Raw genomic sequence first — 20,174 nt, forward strand, 5'->3', positions numbered from 1 at the left:
ATCAGCTCTTTCATATCAGCCTCAAAACTATGGCAGCTCAGCCTAACAATCAAAGCCTTAGACAGCAGAGGGTTTTGTCATTGTGACTATAGACGTAGGGGACACACCTAAGCCCTAGTCTTGGAGCTTCTTCCTGTAAGAGATCAGTCAGCTGTCAAGGACAGGTTGCCCCCTGGCTTGCCACCCCTCCCTAGCATTTCTGCATAGTGACACTGACATCATTAGCAAAGAGAGTGGCAAGAGAGTTATGTGCCTGGGCATGCCAGTGTCCCTTCAATTACAAACAGTTTTCCTCATTGCAAAATAATGTAATGGAAATATTTCTGTTTTTACACTTTGTCTTGACACTTTGTATAGCATCAGCTTCTCAGAGATAACCGAGGGGAAAGAGGACACAAGAAAAGCTGCTCCGTAAAAACAGCCAGCAGGTAAGCATCCAGGATAGTCTGTGTTCTCAAGGGCTCAGTGCCATTCTGTACAACCATGACACCTTGTGAGTTATGTAGTGTTTATCAGAACCCATGTCAGAGTTCCCAGTGATGACTAAAAAGATGCCATTTTGGTTTTGGTTAAATTGTTTTGACAGCTGATGAAATGTAAGGAGATAGTTTTGTTGTTGTTGTTGTTGTTTTTCCAAAAATGCATTTAGGTTTGTTTTAATCTTAAGGTATATAAGTTGCCTGTTTTATCTTCTTTTCTAATGCAGAGGATTTTTTTGCAGTTTACTTTTGACAGTATGTTTTCAAGTTGGCATCTGGTGCTTCTGCATTTTTACTTAGATAACAAAAAGTCTATTTTTCTTGACTGAATATTGATCAGAATGACTGCCAGATCAACTTAGCACACTCTAAAGGCACTTGGGAAGGAAGTTGTCATCTGTGGGCATGGTGATTGTCTTGATTATGTTGATTGTAGACAATTAACTGAAAGTAGACAATAGCAACTCCCTCACCTTTATGAAAAAGAAGAAAAGGAATCAATCACAAGCGTGCATGTATTAATTAGTGCATTCTTCTCTGCTCCTGACTGTGGATATGACATTACCAGTTGCTTCAGGTTCCTACTGCCTTGATTTATCAATACTGATGGGCTGTAACCTGGACTTGTTATCTAAATAAATCTCTTCTTCTCAGGTTGTTTTTTGCTGGGGTGTTTCACAACAGAGAAGGAGCTAGTGCAAGGGTCAAGACAGAGAGGACTGGCTTTTTATAATAATCCCCAGCAGGAACCCCACAGTTGGCCTCAGTAGCTGGGAAGGGTTCTCTCCTTCAGTCTTTGTATTCCAGTAAAAAGTAAAAACTGATTGGCTGAGACAAAATTAACGGTCATACCTTGAGCTTAGTAAGTATTTCTCAGAAACGTAAAGCTCAGTTTGTGGAAGAATAGTGGAAGTGAGACTTCCATCAGACCTGAAAACGGCTCTTCCCACACCCTGTGAGGATGGCAAAAACGAAATAAAAAGGCTTGATTTGAGAGTGCCTAGAGGGGTGTGGTGTTCAACCCATCAGTAGAGCATGTCTGTATAGGAGAGCCCTGGTGCCCATCCCCAGCACCACTAATAAATAAAATACGAGGGGAGGCATGGGAAGGAGGGAGAAGCCCGTGGCCTCCCCCTAACCCTTTCATATTTGTGCTCTATGGCACTATTTTGTTTGCACTCTCTGGGAAAGAAACAGGTTGTTAAATCTTGGAGGTTGCATCTCTGCAGACCCTCCTGCTTCTCTCATGCTGCTCAGCTCTCCTGGGACTGATCCACCTCAGGGTTTTCGTGTCCACCCACCATCTTCCATTTTGGGGTAACTGCATTCCTTCCATCCATTATTTGCGTATTGGAGAACCCTTAGTTCTCTATGATTAGGGCCATCCTCTCCCCTCTCCCGAGTCCCATTGTCTCTCTTTCTCACATACATACATACATACATACATACATGACATGTCTATGTTAGAAATACCCAATTGTCTTATCTGCACAACAGGAGTAAATACAACACAAACTGACTTCTTGGTGCACTGGTGGACAATTTTCTTAATATCATAACCCAATCTTCAAATGATTTTGTGCTAACTTTCCACATTCGTGTCTCCAGACAGCTCTTCCTGAGCATCGTCTCATATTTATTCTTTGTCTTGACTAGTGGCTGTGCTGGATCTTCTGATCATTAATGCCACAGGCTGTGTAGGTGCAGGGCAATGTGGAAAAGTGAAAGTAAATATGAGCAAAGATTGAAGCTTCAATTTTGTTCTCGATCTTTGTTAAATGCAACGTGAAAATCCTTCACCTTCCAATTCATACATAGTATTCTGCATTCCTCTCCTGAAGCCCATTTTCTTTCATAGTATTTTAATATTATCTTGACTTTTCTTAACCCTTTTGGTTGAGTGACTGCACTTGCCTTTTTCAACTTGGGGAAAAACATAAAGGTTAGAGAACAGAACTGTAATGTATCGAGTGAGTCATTGCATTATGGGACCATTTACTCCCAAAGCATCCCAAGCAAGTACAGAAGCATAAATTCACAGGTGTGAGTCAAGGCAGAAGTGCTGAATTGTTGGACTGCAGCACACTCTAAAGTGGGCATTGTTCAGAGATGCTCTGAACACACAGCCAAGTGCTGTGAAGTTGCAGTTTGGGCCCGGGCACCTTGGGGAAATGTTAGGAATCTTTGTAGAGAGTTTTACTCACATATTTACCAGTGCTCCTAAGGACACTCTGTGCGAAGCTTCTGCATCTCTGCTTGAGGCTCCTGCGTCTCCGTTCGCCTCACTCACATTCCTATTCTGTGCTCTTTATGTTGCTGGGTATGGCAGCATTGTCCTCTCCCAGAATGAGAAGGGGCTGTGCCTAACAGAATTGAAAATCTGAATTGAAAAACAGAATTGTAAGATCTCATTTAAACACACCACATCCTAACAGTTTTAGCTCCTCACTGTCTCCCTTTGAGAGGGCCCCACACTGTAGTGCATGGTGACCTCAAACTCACAATGTCCCCTGTACCTCTGCATCTCTAATCGTGGGACTTGAGGCATGAAGCACCACCCTGGCTTCAGTTATTTCTACAAGGAGATTCAGGCTATGTTCTATGAGCTGTCCTGTGTTCATACTCCTCAAGGTGCTGGACTTCTGGGTTTCTTACCTTCCTTCAGTGCTTCAGGTGTTTCTGCCCTGCTTACTTAGAGCAGCAGTGCTTGTCATAATGTATCATCCTGCCATATCCCAGTGGCCAGTAATCAAAGAGCAACAGGCCGCATTAGTACCTACTGTAATGAAATCATAGATTGGCTGATCATCAGTGTCATTGATGGTGTTCTTCTAATGTGCCTGTCAGTTTGTTGCTTCCTGATGTTTCTCAGAGCACCCTGCCACATTGTGTCCCAGTGGTGGCTGAGGAAGTGTTCCTCCCAGCATCTCCCTGCAGTGTTCATTTGACGAGTTTCTCTGGATTCTGCCCTCCAGTGGTTGTAGCTCACTCCCCCCGCTCCCCCCCCCCACAACCCCGTGCTCCTCTGTGTGCTTCTCTCACTGACTCTTGTCACTCATGATGACATAGGACCTGGGTTGTCCTTGGAGCAGAGGGCTGAAGTTGTCCTGGAGACAGTCATACTTGTGCTGCCCAGGCCAGCCTGGGGCAGAGCGCCTGGGTGCAGTGGTCTCCAGCTGAGCGCTGTGCTCAGATTCAGTGTGCTTTCCTGCTGCACTGGAGCTTTGTGTTCTGTTCATTCTAGCATTGGCTTGGTGTTTCTGTCCGTTCCCTATCATGAATCTTCCCTTAGTTGTATTGTCTTGGATTTTGTCTAATGTTTAATGAGTATTTTGAACCACTTGATTAGTTTTATGTACCTCAGGATCTTTCAAGATGTAAGTAAAAACTCAAGAAAATGAAGCTTTCAAAACAGTTGAATAGAAGCACATTTAAATATTACTTTTAGAACTTCTTATCACTTTTAGATTTTAATAAGTAACAGACATGACATTTGTTGAGTCATGTGCCTATTGAAGTGAAAACAGAACTAAATCCTTGAGCATTGCACAAAGGGTTTGTTCTGCTGTTGTTCTGAGATGGGATCTCAGCAAGTGGCTGGATCTCTTGGGAACTCAGAAAGTGTCTGTGCTCAGCCTATTCCAGAGCATGTAACTCTGGCCTGGGTACCTCCTTATCAGTGACCAGTGAGACAACGTGTTCACAACACTATATGAAGCAGTTTATTGCTTATGAATGGACAGCAAGACACAAAAGAAGCAGCACTCATTTTGAGCTGATCCCCCAGGCTCAGGAAAGATGTCTGAGACAAATGGTGTCCCTGCTGTCCCACACTGGAGGCACAGCTGAGGGATCCTAAGAGGCAGCCCCCCAGGCTATTGTAAGTCCAGGACGTGGTTCAGTCGGGTCAAAGTTCAGAACTTGTCCTGTTTTCAGAGGATAGTTCATCCTCATCTAAGAATGTCTCTGCTCCTAGAACCTTCTGCAGGAATCAGAAGGCCAGTGGAGAAATGCCCTCTGTGTTACCATCTTTATTTCAGCATGTCCCTTTCGGGTTTGCTTCTTTAAAAACTAGTCGTCTTTCCCCATGTCATCACTTATTTAATGTTACAGTTAAATATGTTCCCGATTCTGTAAAAACTTGTGTGTAGTATCAGTTTTCTGTGTCACTCTCCCAGATTGAAAGCCACTTCCAGAGGCATGCGGGGATGCCTGAGCCTCAGTCAAGTGTCATCCTGGAGCTTTACACTGATGACTGGTGTCTTGTGCCTTGAGAACCCATGTACCAGCCTGAGAGCCTGTGGCGACTCAGCTTGGTTACTCCCACTTTTAGATGTCTCCCTTCAGCCCTGGAGTCTTTTGTAGTGAGATGGGATTTTCCCCTCTTTCTTACTAAGTTTGGGTTTGGCATGTACTCATAAGAAGCACCTAGAAAAAGCTATCTAATACATTGACATATTATTTGAAAGTAAAAATCTTTTATTGCTGATAGTATTTAATCTGTAAATCTCCATAATATCTTTTCACTTTATTCCTAAAGTACATGTTCATTTAGTTCACGTTACATGATTTCATGCCCCTTATATACTATGTGCTCTAATCCCTTACATGATGTATTCATAATAAAATAGAGGGAATGATTCAGTGCTATCCTCTTGCCCAGTTGGGAGGTTAAAATAAAACTGCATTAAAAATAGAAGACAGTAGATTTCATCTGAGAAACAGTAGACCCCCGTCCTATACTCCCATTTCCTACATTTCCTCATGTCTGTCACTCCCATCAAAGTAAGAAGAGCCTCCTGTCTGCACCACCTAGGCCTCACTCCTTCCACATGATGACGCCTGCTACTGTGTTGCCACAGATGGAACAGAATTACAGCTGCTCTTTATTTGATCTTCTAAAGCACCAAAGATGTTCGAGGATGCAGTGTGCTCCATCTTCCCCGTGCTGCCATTTGTCCTTTAGAAAGGACACCTAATTTGCAACAGATACAAAACTATTTGTCATATTGTAGCTTTGCCAAAAATAAATGAAAGTATTAACGACTACAGCTGTAAGCAGCTGTTAATAAATGGGAGGAGGACTGCTAGTGAGCGACTACGTGAGGATGTGGGACTGCGTGTGAGGGCTGTGCGTGTGCACGTGTGTGTGTGTGTGTGTGTGTGTGTGTGTGTGTGTCTGCTAGTGAGCGACTACGTGAGGATGTGGGACTGCGTGTGAGGGCTGTGCGTGTGCACGTGTGTGTGTGTGTGTGTGTGTGTGTGTCTGCTAGTGAGCGACTACGTGAGGATGTGGGACTGCGTGTGAGGGCTGTGCATGTGCACGTGTGTGTGTGTGTGTGTCTGCTAGTGAGCGACTACGTGAGGATGTGGGACTGAGTGTGAGAGCTGTGCGTGTGCACGTGTGTGTGTGTGTGTGTGTCTGCTAGTGAGCGACTACGTGAGGATGTGGGACTGCGTGTGAGGGCTGTGCGTGTGCACGTGTGTGTGTGTGTGTGTGTGTGTGTGTGTCTGCTAGTGAGCAACTACGTGAGGATGTGGGACTGAGTGTGAGGGCTGTGCGTGCATGTGTGTGTGTGTGTGTGTGTCTGCTAGTGAGCAACTACGTGAGGATGTGGGACTGAGTGTGAGGGCTGTGCGTGTGCACGTGTGTGTGTGTGTGTGTCTGCTAGTGAGAGACTACGTGAGGATGTGGGACTGAGTGTGAGGGCTGTGCGTGTGCACGTGTGTGTGTGTGTGTGTGTGTGTGTGTGTGTGTGTGTGTGTCTGCTAGTGAGAGACTACGTGAGGATGTGGGACTGAGTGTGAGGGCTGTGCGTGTGCGTGTGTGTGTGTGTGTGTGTGTGTGTGTGTGTCTGCTAGTGAGAGACTACGTGAGGATGTGGGACTGAGTGTGAGGGCTGTGCGTGTGCACGTGTGTGTGTGTGTCTGCTAGTGAGCAACTACGTGAGGATGTGGGACTGCGTGTGAGGGCTGTGCGTGTGCACACGTGTGTGTGTGTGTGTCTGCTAGTGAGCGACTACGTGAGGATGTGGGACTGCGTGTGAGGGCTGTGTGTGTGCACACGTGTGTGTGTGTGTGTGTGTGTATGTGTGTGTCTGCTAGTGAGCAACTACGTGAGGATGTGGGACTGCGTGTGAGGGCTGTGAGTGTGCACACGTGTGTGTGTGTGTGTCTGCTAGTGAGAGACTACATGAGGATGTGGGACTGAGTGTGAGGGCTGTGCGTGTGCACGTCTGTGTGTGTGTGTGTCTGCTAGTGAGAGACTACGTGAGGATGTGGGACTGAGTGTGAGGGCTGTGCATGTGCACGTGTGTGTGCATGTGTGTGTGTGTGTGTGTAACATTGCCTTTCATAGGAACATCCACAAACATTCCATCATCAGCAAAGCCAATGGTGCTCTCCCTGTGTCCTCTTAGAATATTTAGCATTTTAAACAGACCTGTCCTTGTCACACTGGAGTTGTGACTATTTAACGCTGTATTTTTAAAACAAGTTATGCTAGTTGGCTAGTTGACATTTTATATGTCCAGAGAGTGACTTGGGACCACCTTTAAATGATGACTTTAAAATGTTATTGTCCTGTATAACCTTTCTTCCCAAATTGAAAACTAGGGGAAGGCCATATTTGTTGTAAACAGGTTTGCTCAGCCCTTCAGAGGGAAAACCCTCTCAGTGATTTCCATTCATTCTTATGTGTGCATGGCCAAACGAATAGAAAATAGTCACATGTTCACTTTAATTAGAATGTATGCATTCCATATTTGTTTAATTGGAATACATTTAATTATATATGTGTCCTAATTAAAAAGAGCATTTGAATAACTTCGAGGGCTAGAGATAGTTAGAGCAGAATAATTGGGAGCTTCCCACATATGCGACATAAAATGGCTTTTAAGTGGTTTAATTTTCCCATTCTACACTCTACGACCAAATTACTGTATTTTATAAAACCACACTGTGCACAAATTGCCAGTGCTCATGGCTCCTGTCCTTTGGCATCCTGAAATTCTAACCTTCCTTGCCAAGATTTTAAATGAATGACTGGAGAGGGTTATTTTAAGTTATGATTATACCAAATAAATTAGCCAATTTGAATGTTGAACTGTTGCGGTTTTGGTTGGATCTGAGGGACCCACAGAGAATGAGCAAGCTTACCACCTGGAAATATTCTGTGTCCTTGTATAGTAAATAAAACTCTAAAAATGCACTTCCTCTCAGTGTAGCTCTGATCACGTAGTAACCCCTTTCTCCCACAGATGAATTAGATGTTTTCAGATGCCTAGACGTGCCCTGGCACTGTCCCCAAGGATGGCTTTTGGATGTGGCTGTGGTCACTAATGATGGAAAATTGTTAGCATGTGTGAGCTGTTCCGGCAACCCTTAACGGAAAGAAATTCCTGGTGTGAAGTTCGTCTCCTTAAGGACAGGTGTCTGTCTCACAGTTGGCACTCTCCAAATTGGCCCAGTGATTAAGTGACCACCGACACAGATCTAACCTTTAGCTCCCAGAGATGGGTCCCCAAGGAAATGATTAAGGTGCATCTGCAGAGCCACATCACAAGGCTGTGTCACTCCTGCAGCCTGAGTTGTCACTTCCTGACAGAGCATTTGGGGATGCTGATTCAGTGTGCTCCTATGCCAAAATACTTCCCCAGACAAGCACCAGCCCAAATTCTTTAGAGTCGCTGGGAATATGGCTGCTTGATAGTTTATATCTGTCCTACCCCAGAATAAACGTAAGTCTGCATGAAAGCCTGTGTCAGTTAACTGTCTAGAGAAGTTCAGCATGTAGACAAATTCATTTCAGTATTCCCTCCTGCTAAATTCATCTACCACGTTGAAAATCCCTGCAGTCTGCCATAGTGTTTTATGTGTGCAGAATCGAAATCAGATCAACTGGATCACAATGGAACAGGAATTATCCATCAGTATAAAATCTAATGCCCATGTATCTATAATTGAAATATTTTACTTAACATATAAAAATTCAAATTTTAAGCACTTATTACTTCAACCATTTTTCAATTATTAGATAAATACAAAATAAATTTAAAAGTAATATGAAACTTTTTTTACATAGTTTTACATACATGTTTGGTTTGCTTTTTAATCCATTTTTTTTTTATATCCAGTACTTTCTTTTTTTCCCTTACCTTTTCTCTTTGGGAATAAACACTTTTGTTATTTCATATTGATTTCGTTTGTATACCAGGCTACAGATGGGAATTTACCTTTGTTTATTTCATATATTTCTGCTCAATTCCAACTCATGCCTACAATTATATTACACTAAATTAACATAATTCAACAGATGTTGATATTTAAATGTTTTCTGGCATTCAAATCTTGGACAGCTGTATTAGAGCTTGGGGAAAAGGCAAACATTTAGAGTTAAATGCTGAACATATGCTTAAATTACTAATTAGAAAGATAGACTGAAAACTACTCATTCTCCTTCCTAAGGACAATAAACCTCAGATAAAGATTTTTGTAATTTTTTTTTAAAGCAGGTTATATAGTATGGGCAGGCTCCTAAACTAGAAGACACAGGCAAGCCTCACAGATAGATTAGTTGAATTTCAAATTTAGTCCTTAAAAATTATGTGCGATCTGTTTCTCTGAGCCTGTTAGTGGCTATACTGATTCCATATTTGCAAACTTGTAAACGTAAGGACCAGAAGATAAAATGGTGTGTGTGGGGGGGGAAGTGCTTTCAGTGTGTTGTCATGAAAAATGTTTATAGAAGAAAAGTGGAAGCTCATATCTGCTAGTCAGCTAGCTCTGGCTCTCTTAGATAAGTGTCAGTGTGTTCGAGGGCTAAGGAATCAAACAGAAAATGCACTTACAGAAGTACAAATGGGCAGCATGCGAAAACATGTTCGACATCTTTTGCCACCAGAAACATGTAAATCAAAACTTCACTGATTCCCTCCTCCTCCAGTCAAAATGGCTGTGAGGAAGAAGACAGGTGGCCGCAAATGCTGGCGAGGATGGCAGAAAGGAGATGCTAGCACATTGTCACATGTACCTTAACAGTCACAGTAATTCATTAGTAAGTGTGCGTGCACATGTTCATCCCATGTCTCTTCTCACCAACCGCAAATCCTGTCTGCTAGACATATACACCTTGAGTATGCCAGTTCACTTCTAAAACACAGGCTTTCTTTATCAGCATGTGCTTGGTTTATAAACCCTGGGTTTTCTTGGGACATTTCTGTACATGTGTTTCTCAAACTATTCACCCCAAGTACCTTTCGCCACTCTAAACCTTAAGCCTCTTGCTGCCTGCCCTACTCCTTCCAAATGGTCTTGCACCTACTTTCCTGTCTTTTTAAAATATAGCTTCTACATATGGGACTAGATTGTGCTGTTCACACTTGGAGTGCTCGTGTGCATGCATGCGTGCATATGTATGTATACATATAGACATAACTGTATACATATATACAGTGTGATGACACAGATATGATAGCTTGTACTCCTTTGTGTATGCTCCCAGGAGTAGTATCATCTATGTTTAGTTTAGTTGTTTGAGGAATTTATGCTAATGTCTATTTCCACCAGTATTGTACCAGGGTCTTCTCTGCCATCCTCACCAGCGTTGGCTGCCATGTGTTTCTTCCTGACAGCCATTCTGACTGAAGTAAGCTGGGGGTTCAGTAAAGATTCTGTTGCATCTTTCTGATGGCTGAAGATGTTGAACACATTGGTCATTTGTTGTGTTGGCCATGTGTTGGTCATTTGCACTTGCTTGGTGTTCAGGTTAGTTTGTTTACTGATCAAATTACTTGGCAGCTTCTGACAAAGTCATAGTGACATCATCAGTTGACTTTAACAGGAAAGTAACTCATTAGCACGTGTGAATATACATCGAATTCACACATTTTTCAGCTGATTTTATTCTTTAATGCCTTTAATTCCCTTACACTTAACAAATTCTCCTTCCATATATTACCTGTTTTCTTAAATTTGTTGTTGTTGTTGTTGAAGACATCAGATTGGACCCAAAGCTGACAAGGTTTTGGAAAGAGCTCAGTTATTTTGGTTTCCTGCCTTTTGGCATGAACCTGGTAAGTAAACAAAAGGAGTCAGGTGATAGTCACGTGAATGGCCCTGCCGGACCTGGGACAGCCTGCCTTGTTTCCCCACTGGTCCTCTCTGCCCATGTAACTGTCATTTAGATCTAGTAAGCCAGTCCTCAGGTTCCTCCTTTGCGGCATCCTGTTGACAAAGGGACACGTGTGTGTTGTCATTCATTCAGCTCTTGGTGATGGTTTGGCTGTTGTGCTCACTGCCACTCGTCCATGAGCAATGCAAAATGGTGACAGTTCTTGCGGTTTGTTTTGGTTTTGTCCATCTGGGATTACTTCTTTTAAGAATTCCTCTTCTCTGACCACTTGAATACCGTGAGGTGTGGATGATGTAGAGAAGCCTGATGAAGGCTTGGTTCTGGCCCTTCCTTTCAGTTTGCAGAGCTGGATTTTTGTTTTAGAGACAGTAGTGTGTTTCTGTCCATCAGGTGTTATCCTAATGGTCACTGAGTAGTCCTACTTGAGGCAAGTGACACCATTGACTCCGGAGTCTTCCTTGACCACAAGCTTTGCATTTTCTGTATGGAATGCCAGGGCATTCTTTTGTTTCTGGGTCTTTTCTGGAAACCAATTAGGAGTTCTCTTTTCATTTGTTCCTGGTTGAATGTCTGCTTCATACTGATAGTTCTAGCTCAAATTCAGAACATTGTTCTGTGAGCTTTCCTTTGTCAGTTTTAATATATTTGTCTTTGAACAGCATTGAAGATATTCCATCTCAAGGGCATGGAAGTATTTTTTTAATATGAGAATACCAACCAGCTGTCTCAAAACCACACCGCCATTATGACTTACAGTAAAAATAATCATGAAGACAGGTTTCTTTCTCTTTATTTTTATTTTTTCTCTTTTCTGTTTATTGTACACATAATAAATATTTCACTGGGAATATACACTTTTCTATGTTGAAAATAAGTAAAAATAAACTACTATTTTATCTTATAATAGCATAAAATGATGTATGTAAGGTTCCACAATCAAATATTTACAAGGAGAATTTTTTCAAAGTCCAGCCATCCTCCCAGTCTGCATTACACCCCTCCCTACCCCATTTCCATTCAGTTTGTTCAGGATATCACCCTCCCATGTTCTGACCTCCCTCTCTTGGGAAGACACATGGACAGATTCCCCAACCTGCCTTTCCAGTGCTTTCCTGGTCTTACTCTCAGGCTGTCTGGTATACTTCATATACTTAGGTAAATCTGAAGCCAGCTCATTCTCTCTGGTAATTACACTCATGTCAGACTCTTGTCCGTTTCTGCCTACACTCATGTCAGACTCTTGTCCGTTTCTGTCTGCCTCATGCTGACAGTTCTCCACTATGATCCCTCAGCCCTTCTTGTGCCTCTTTCAAGCATTCCATTTTATTGTTTTGCACGTGTGTATGTCTTTTAAATCTATAAAGGGAGGGTGCTGTGCATTTAGCTGCATATGCCTGTGGAGGGAGGCGCTGTGCACAGGGATGCAGGTGCCTGTAGAAGCCAGAAGTGCTACATTCACTGGGGCTAAAGTTGTGAGTGGCTGTGAGCTGCCTGATGTGGGTGCTGGAAACCAGACTTGGGTCCTCTGCAGGAGCAGCGCACACTTCTAAGCACTGAACCGTCATCTCTCCAGCCCTCCAAATACTTAATTTTAATATATCTTTACTTTATTGATACATACAGCCAGGAAGCAACTCTGTCCAGACTTCCCTCTACACCCTTAAGTTCTTTGCATTTTTAGGTACCTTACAATATGCCAACACCATATATAGCGTTCTTATTACATGCACATTCTCATCATAGGGGCTTACTGACTACACACCAAAAGGCACACTACACTGACATTAATCCTCACACCAGCTTGATGAGATTTGCTTTACTGTCCTCTCCGTTTTCCAGAGAAGGAAAGCTGGATGCCACAGTGTTGAGCATTGCCTAAAACAACAAAGAAGCAAGAATTGAACTTGGCTCCTTGGCTCTTTGGGCTTGCAGTCCTAACCACTTTACAAACTGGGAAGGATGGACGAATGAATACTACGGAACTGACAAAATGTTTCCTTTCCATTTTTTTTTTAAGGTAGGGTCTTCCTGAGCAGTGCAGACTGAGACCCTGTATCATCCGCCCCTGAGTGCTAGGAGTGTAGGCATGTGCCATCACACCCAACTTCTCATGGTGTCTGAAAGACTAAGTGTTGATGATGTATTTGAATTGTCCATGCTTTTAAATTAGCCCTGTGCAGCAGATCTTCTGGTTATCCCCCATTACATACCATACGAAGAAAAAGAGAAAGGGTTGAATAGTGTTCCTAAGCCAGTGGTAGGTAATTAATTACTGGATGTCTTTTGTTCCCCAAATCATATTTCTCATCCCTGGGGAGTCAGTTATCTTAAGCTGTGGATGCAGGTCTGTTGTAAACATGTGCTTATAATGTGTGAGACCCTAGGTTCTGTCCCTCCATGGTGTTTGTAGTAGGAGAGGTTGGGGGTGGGGACTGTCATTAGCAGTTAACCTGCTTGCTTCCTAAAACCTTACATCTTAATTTTATGGAAACCTGCTTAGTCTTCTACATTAACATCTTAAAGACCATTAAAATTGGCTATGTGTGTCTGAAAACATGAAAACATTTACAGCTCTTTGGGTAGCTGATCATCTAGCATGCAATATCTGAGATTAAAAAAAAATACAGCTGTGTATGTCTGCCAGAAGTACTATATAAAGGAGAAAAGAGAAAAACGGTTTGTATTTGAAGTGGTTCTTGTAGCATGGTGTTTTCCTTCATGAGCACTGAAAATAAGTCTTTTAAATACTGTGAGTAACAGACCTGATTTGAGAAGTCATAAGGGAAATTTGATACAACTATCAGTGTCACAACAAGTCGTGAGAGTAAACTGGCGTGCACTAGCTTTCCGTGCATCTCGATTGCATTGAATTAGAAGACGCTTTACCATCGACAGCCTCTGGGTCAGTTTACTTACCCAAGCCATTGTGAAAGGAGGGACTGAAAGCATTTCATCCACAGCCCTACACTCAGATGCAGGACTATTCAGAAATGGCAACACTGTAGAGTTAGGGTGTAAGTGTGCATTCAGAACTCCGCTGAAGTGAGCACATGGCATTATCACCCCATAGCCTACGGTGCTCACCGAAGAAACCTGGTATGTTTCTGTTTCTGTAAGGAAAGACTTTCAGTTAGTGAAATTGGAATCAATAAAAGTATAAATGGATTATAAGAGGAAACTCTTGTAAGCTCTGGGCGTGCCTAGTTAAATTTCATTCCATTACTATTTTATAAGCATATGATATTAGCAAGGATACACTTGCTGAGGGAAATATTTTTCAGTAAATCAGATGTGGTCCCCACTGCCTTCATGGCATATAGTCTATGCAGAACATTAGCTCATGCCTTGATAACTGTAGCTTAAAGTAGAAGACACTTTTTTTCCCCTAAAGAATGAGCAATTATTTCTAAGGCAGGAACCTAAAAAGGCCCTGTAAGAAAGGTGGCGGGTTAGTTGATTCGAGGAGATTTTTACTAGTAAGCAACTTAATCAAGATTCAGTTAAGTTCATTTTCCCACAGTAGTACTAACAGATTCAAAGGAAAGATCTAGTTACATTTTCACAAGTTTCTGACATTCTATCCCATTACTCAAACAGTATGTCAGTATGGAGATAAAAGGCTGCCCTGTTTCTCTGTGCATTTTGACTGATTCTGCGAAAGCACTTTACACAGCAGCATGACTGTGACTCCTCTGAGTGGGCTCAGTCATTGGACAGGGCACAAAACCAAGGCTGAACTCAGTCTGAAGCCAGGGTATCACAGCCCAGTCATGCAAGGAAATTACAGAGGAGGCTTCGGAGAATGCAGCCTGTCTTGTTCCGCATTCTAGTTAACATCTAATAAATGATGAAGATTTGTTAAACATTAAATGCATTCCAGTGAATTGAAATAATAGTTGGAGAAATAGTTGTTTCATTGCAATGTTGGGGGCACAACTTCCTAGAAGTTTAACTTCAACGATAGCAGCTTGTTAGGTTCTGAGAGTTAGACATGGTCGTTGGCCTGGAGTTGTTTCCACAGTCAACTGACAGACCCTTCTGATCTGAAAACAACCAGAAGCTGCCGTCTCTGGTAAGTGTAATGACAGACGTGCCACGCTGTAGATACAGAGGAAAAGAATCTGCAGGGAAGTGGGATCAGAACACTTAAAAGACAAGGAAAATGGCTTTTGTACCCCCGAGAACCAGCTCTCCAAGACGACAGATGTAGGTCAGAAACAGAGAGGGCAATTTGGGTAGTAAATAGGCTGGTTCTGCTCTAAAGTTAACACTGACACATAGCCTTGGTGACTAGCAGAGGTTCTATACGAACCAGACAGGTATGGAATACATACTTTTGTGGTAGGGCCTCTAGGTGCAGGTAGCTCTTCTCTCCAGATGTTAGTGTATTCACCAGTGACCTTTCAGACCCCCCAGTGAGTACCCGCCCTACTACAGTAGATGCTTCCAGTGTCACACAGCATAACAATGTAACAAAAGTAAGAATGTTCTTCCAGATTGTGGATGGTACGCTCGAGGCATGACACCGTGCAAATACCTCCAGTTGTCACGGGTATCCGTCACCAAGCCAGGCTTTCCATAATGCACAGAATATACCATAGCAGAAAGTATGGCATGTCTATGATATAGAATCATGACCAAGAGAAAACCCATGGTTGTGGGCTCACCTGAGAATGCCAGTGGATTCAGACCCCAAGACTTGTAAGCTTTTAAGTCTGAGATAAAAGTGGGTGTTTTGTTCTAATACACCATTATATAGGTAAAGCAAACAGACCCAAATGCTAAAGAAAAAACAATCCTTTCTCTTAACCAGGAAACAACAACATAATTGTTATTTTAAATGACTTTTATTCTTTCCTTATAGCATATTAATACAATTGTGTGCATGTGTGATAATTTACTGCATCACATATTTGTGCATTGCGTTTAGGACCAGCTCACAGAGCATGCCTCCAGGTGGATTGTGTGGCAGCATGCTTTATTTTCCCTTATCTGTGTGAACCTGGATAAATTGTTTACCTTTCCTGTACAGGAGGCTTCTAACCTGCAAAATTGGCATGGTAGTATAGTAGAAGCAATAACTGTCACTGTGTGTGTAATCTGTGCCACATATTTTACATAGGTATAGCTAAAGAATATTCTCCCAAAATATTTAACATCCATACTAGTTGACATAATTTCTAAATGTATGGAAACCAAGCCAAAGAGAAGTGATGTAGCACGCTGAAGATTATTGAGCATCCTTTGCCAGCACAGACAAACATGGTAGCCAGGGTCGTCTTCAGAGATAGAGCAGGCAATGTGAAATAGGAGCTAAACAGGGACAGGCCAATAGACACATGACTGAAGTTAGTCCCAGCCTTTGACACAGACTCACCCTCTGCCCAAACAACTTGCATTTATTAATACCATTGGGGGTTGTTTTGTTTGTTTGTTTGTTGTTTGTTTGGTTGGTTGGTATTTCATGTATGTATCATATGTCTTCATGGAGGCTTGTTGCAAAAAACATCCAGTAATAAAAAGAAGGAAAATACCCATGAAATGCCAGCACATAAAAACAGCCTCCACAGTTCTCAGAACCTCACACCCTGCACATGTGCGGGTTTTCTTGTTTGTATGCATTAGGGTCTATTGAAAAGACATTAAACAGGCGATGCTCTCAAGAGTAAAGCAGTCACTGTTGGACTACAAGGTGTGTGGATACTTGGAGGGCATTTTGTCCAAACTTTTATTGCTCATCATATTGTACTATAAAAGAACCCTGTGTATATGAGATATTTAAAATGTTATATAGAGCCTGTTTTTTGAGACAGTCTCACTGTAGCTCAGATTGATCTGGAAGTCACCGTGTAGCTGGCCTTTAACTTATGGCAGTGCTCTTGCCTCAGCCTACTGAGCGCTGAGCAGATGTGAGCCACCATGCATAGCTCAGTGTGCTGTAGGTGGCCAGTTTCAGTCCTCTGCTCTCGTTAGTCGGGAAACCCTCTCTGTTCTGGTAACAGTGGATTATCTGGATCAGACCAGGTAGGATCTGGCCCAGGGAAAATAGGAGCTGTTGCTGAGAGGGTTGCTGGGAAACTGTTGAATTGACATTTCACACTTGGTTCCGAAGGCGCTTGGCCATGGTGAGCACAGTAAGCTGGCTCCCACTAACCAACCGACAGACCTGTCAGAAGCAGCTGAGAGGGGCTGTGTGCTGACAGGATAGCCCATGTCCAGGGACAGCTCTGGACAACAGAATGCAGGGTTAATAGAGGTAGGTTGCTGAGTTTCCAATGGGAGAAGCTGCCGCTGGAATCTTAGAGCCGTATTGGCAATCTCGTGGTTTGGGTCCTGAATGTGAACACCTGGGAGGGTGCAGGTAGTGACCTGTTTCTGAGGGAACTAAGATGTGGGAAGTCTCAGTGAGATGATAATGCCAAGGACAGCTGAGGCCTGTCACTGCAGCCCATCACCTGCTTCAGGGCACTGACCTAAAACCCAACACATGCATGGAGACTTGCCGTGGGATGAGGCTGAATGGGAAGGCAAGTGATAAAGTTTGAGAGAGAGAAGGCGTCAGAGCCTAGACTGACAGTTCCAAATGGAGACTAGCAAGTCTCTGTGTCCTAGAAGGACTGACATAGAAGGGGCTCAGTAGATCAAGGGCTTGTACACCATCATGAGGACAAGAACTTGGGCTCCTCGGCACCCGCATATAAACCAGGTCTATAATCCCAGCTCTTGGGAGGTGAAGACAGGAGGTGCCTAAAGCAAGCTGCCTAGCTAGGCTGAGTTGGCAGCTCCAGTGAGCCTGACTTAGTGGAGAATGATTGAGGGGACACCAACTTCTGAACTATACATGCAAGTGCATGTCTACACAGCCATGCAAGTACACATGGGGAGGCAAAGGAGGGTGGCAAGGACAAGGGCGCTTTCAAAGAAAACACTGAAAACAAGGATTTGAGTCCTTGTCCTATTAAAATATTGCCTGAAAGTTCCTCATACTTGTGTGCATGGAGACCAGAAGGAGCAGAGCTGAGCCCACCCATCTGCTCAGTGTAATCTGTGGAGACATATTGACAGTGGGTAAGGGGGAGGGAGGGATGTGGGAGTCTAGAGAGGGATGGCCTCACAGGGTTGCAGTTTGCAGTGCTGTCCATCCCTCTGCCACCCGGGCGCTCCTCCAGTGACACCACAGACCCGGCTCACTTCTGTGCAGCTGATGCCCTGTCCAGGCGGATATTGTCCCAGCTGACAGTGAGCGTTCTTGCCAAATGCTAGGGCCGTGGTCACATCTGCTTGTCTTCTCTCTGTATCTTGTCCCAGGCCTTGGGAACACATTGTATCCAGGGGGCAGCTTTTGCAAGGCCTAGTGCTTCAAAAAGCCGCTCTTCGTAAATGCATGCATTGAAGAGACAAGTTCCTGTTTTCTTGCCTGTAGTATTATTGTGTTTGACGTGGCCTGCCTCGGTGCTGTCAGCCCCTGTCAAAGCCACACTGTCCTCTCCAGCAAGGTGCTTCTCCGTGGGCTTTGTCATCGTACTCTTGTTTTGGATGGTTTTGTGGCTGTTGTTGATCACTTTTTCTTCCCTCAAGATGAGAAGATGTTCATTTTCCTACATTCAGACCATCTGAAAGGCTGGTTGCCAGTAGGCAGTAGGGACAGTCAGACAGAGTTTATTTAAACAACAAAACAGAAGGGAATGGCTCCCAGGACTCTGGTTTTCTTGTGGTTAGTGACTACCTTGTAAGAAGCGTAGTTTCCCGTTGCTCTCATCAGAGAAATCCAAGCAGACTTGTTCCTTTGTCTTCGTGGATGGTAGCTGTCTAGACTGCAGCACAGACTCATGCCTGGCTCCTGGATGACTTGAGGATGCTGAGCAGAACCTTGAGCTACCCTACATCTCCTTCTCTTCCTGACGGTCTGCAGCTGGCACAGACATACCACGCTAGTCACTGGCATTTTTTAGACAGAGCCTTACCAAAGGATAATGTAATTTTTTAACTTTAGATGTGTTTATAGGATATTGTATTGTCTTTAAAATGTCCCAGTGCCTTCCCCTCCTCTTCCAAAAGGAATTGGCTCTCAGCCTTGTGCTGTGCAAAGTAGGCTTAAGACACAAGGCTGCCTTTGAGACATTCATCGACTTTAAATTAAAATCATAACTGCTGTGTTTTACATTAGCTATGAATAACAGACCAAGCTGGTTGTAGCTGCGCCACCACCCATGTGAAACGAGGTAGAAGAGGGACCAGCCTCAATTACCTGTGTTCCTACTGAGGAGCAGCCCAGATCTCCCCACATGCCTGTACTGGGTGGGCAGGATTGTTGAATAAAGATGACACTGTGTTCTCTGTAAAGATTCTCGGAAGTTTTAGAAGAGGGTAGTATTCTTGAAGTCTGTTGGCCACAATCTTTAAAGTGGTTCTTGCTAATACATTTTGAATAGTGTGAAAAATGAAGTTTTAAAGACAAAGTTAACCCATGTAAGTACTTGGCTTATGAACAACTATTTCAAGAACAGTGTTGGGTAGAAGCCAGCAGTACTGTAGTCAGGGTGGATGGTCAGAGGTAACCTGATTGCAGCCCATGGTTGAGAACTGAGTTGATATTCCTAACACCCAGGGAGGAAGTCGAGCATGATGTCTCTGCTCTAAGCCCAGAACCTGGAAAAGAAGACAGGATCCCCTCACTCACTGCCCCTAGTCTAGATGAAACAGTAAACTCCAGGCTCATGAAGAGACTGACTACAGAATAAAGTGGAATGATAAGGACACCAGACACTGACTGCTGGTTCCTCACACACATGCACAGGCACACACAGACACACACATGCACACATACTAAATAATAATAAAAACAATTTCCACCATTTTTTTCAGACCATTCATTTCAGAACGGTCTCTTCCTTTCTTTTTTAGGCATTCCTGCACTGTAGCTGTGTTTTTCTGGTGTAGGCTCTAGAGAAGGTAAACCTGATTCTAAGCTTTGGCAAAGAGATACCAGTGAATGAAACCTGTGAAAGCAGAGCCAGGAAAGTGGCTCAGGTAGTAAAGTGGTTTAATGCATGAGGACAGGCTTTAACCATTTAGACACAACAGCGTGGCCTGGCAGCACGTGCCTGTGATCATGTGCTGACACACACTCATGAGTCCCTGGCTGCGGCAGTGGACTCCAGGTGAGCAACAAGGATTTCTGGTCTCTATACATGGGCACAAACATGCACGTACACACATGCTCGCACAACTGATAAAAGGGGGATTTTTTGTTTGTTTGTTTACAAAAAGGAAAACTCATGACTGTCATGAGAATAGAAAATGGAAGTGTTGGAATTTATTGAATTCATTAACTGGGATAAAGCTGCTGTTATTGCGATTTCGGAGGAAAAGCCAGACAGGCGCTACTGGAAGAACTTCAGTTTGCAAGTGAGCTTGAACCTGGCCTCCCCAAGGCCAGCTGCTTGGCCTCCAAGACCATCACTGTGCCTTTCTGTAGACAAGAGCTGTTCCTTGTTCCTTCTGCTCTTTATACTTGAGAGCTGTAGGATTGTCCCAGGGGAACTGGAATTCGATAGCTTAAA

The 20,174-nt window shown here is 43.5% G+C and overlaps 1 protein-coding gene across 5 annotated transcripts in view; it reads left to right on the forward strand.

The window, feature by feature from the left end:
- The window catches only part of Gpatch2 (G-patch domain containing 2), a 142,869-nt gene that overhangs the window by 110,818 nt on the left and 11,877 nt on the right, over positions 1-20,174 (forward strand). For 2 of the 5 annotated variants that reach the window (XM_034513357.2, XM_034513358.2), the window contains one exon: positions 358-428. The exons of 2 other annotated variants lie outside the window; for them this stretch is intronic. In XM_034513357.2, coding sequence (XP_034369248.1) covers positions 358-428 — 71 coding nt within the window. Of the gene's footprint in view, positions 1-357; positions 433-20,174 lie in introns of those variants that run through there. One more of the 5 variants, XR_013112957.1, reaches the window with a different exon arrangement.

This window comes from Arvicanthis niloticus, chromosome 10 (genome assembly GCF_011762505.2).
Source record: "Arvicanthis niloticus isolate mArvNil1 chromosome 10, mArvNil1.pat.X, whole genome shotgun sequence".
In the NCBI taxonomy this organism is placed as follows: Eukaryota; Metazoa; Chordata; class Mammalia; order Rodentia; family Muridae; genus Arvicanthis; species Arvicanthis niloticus.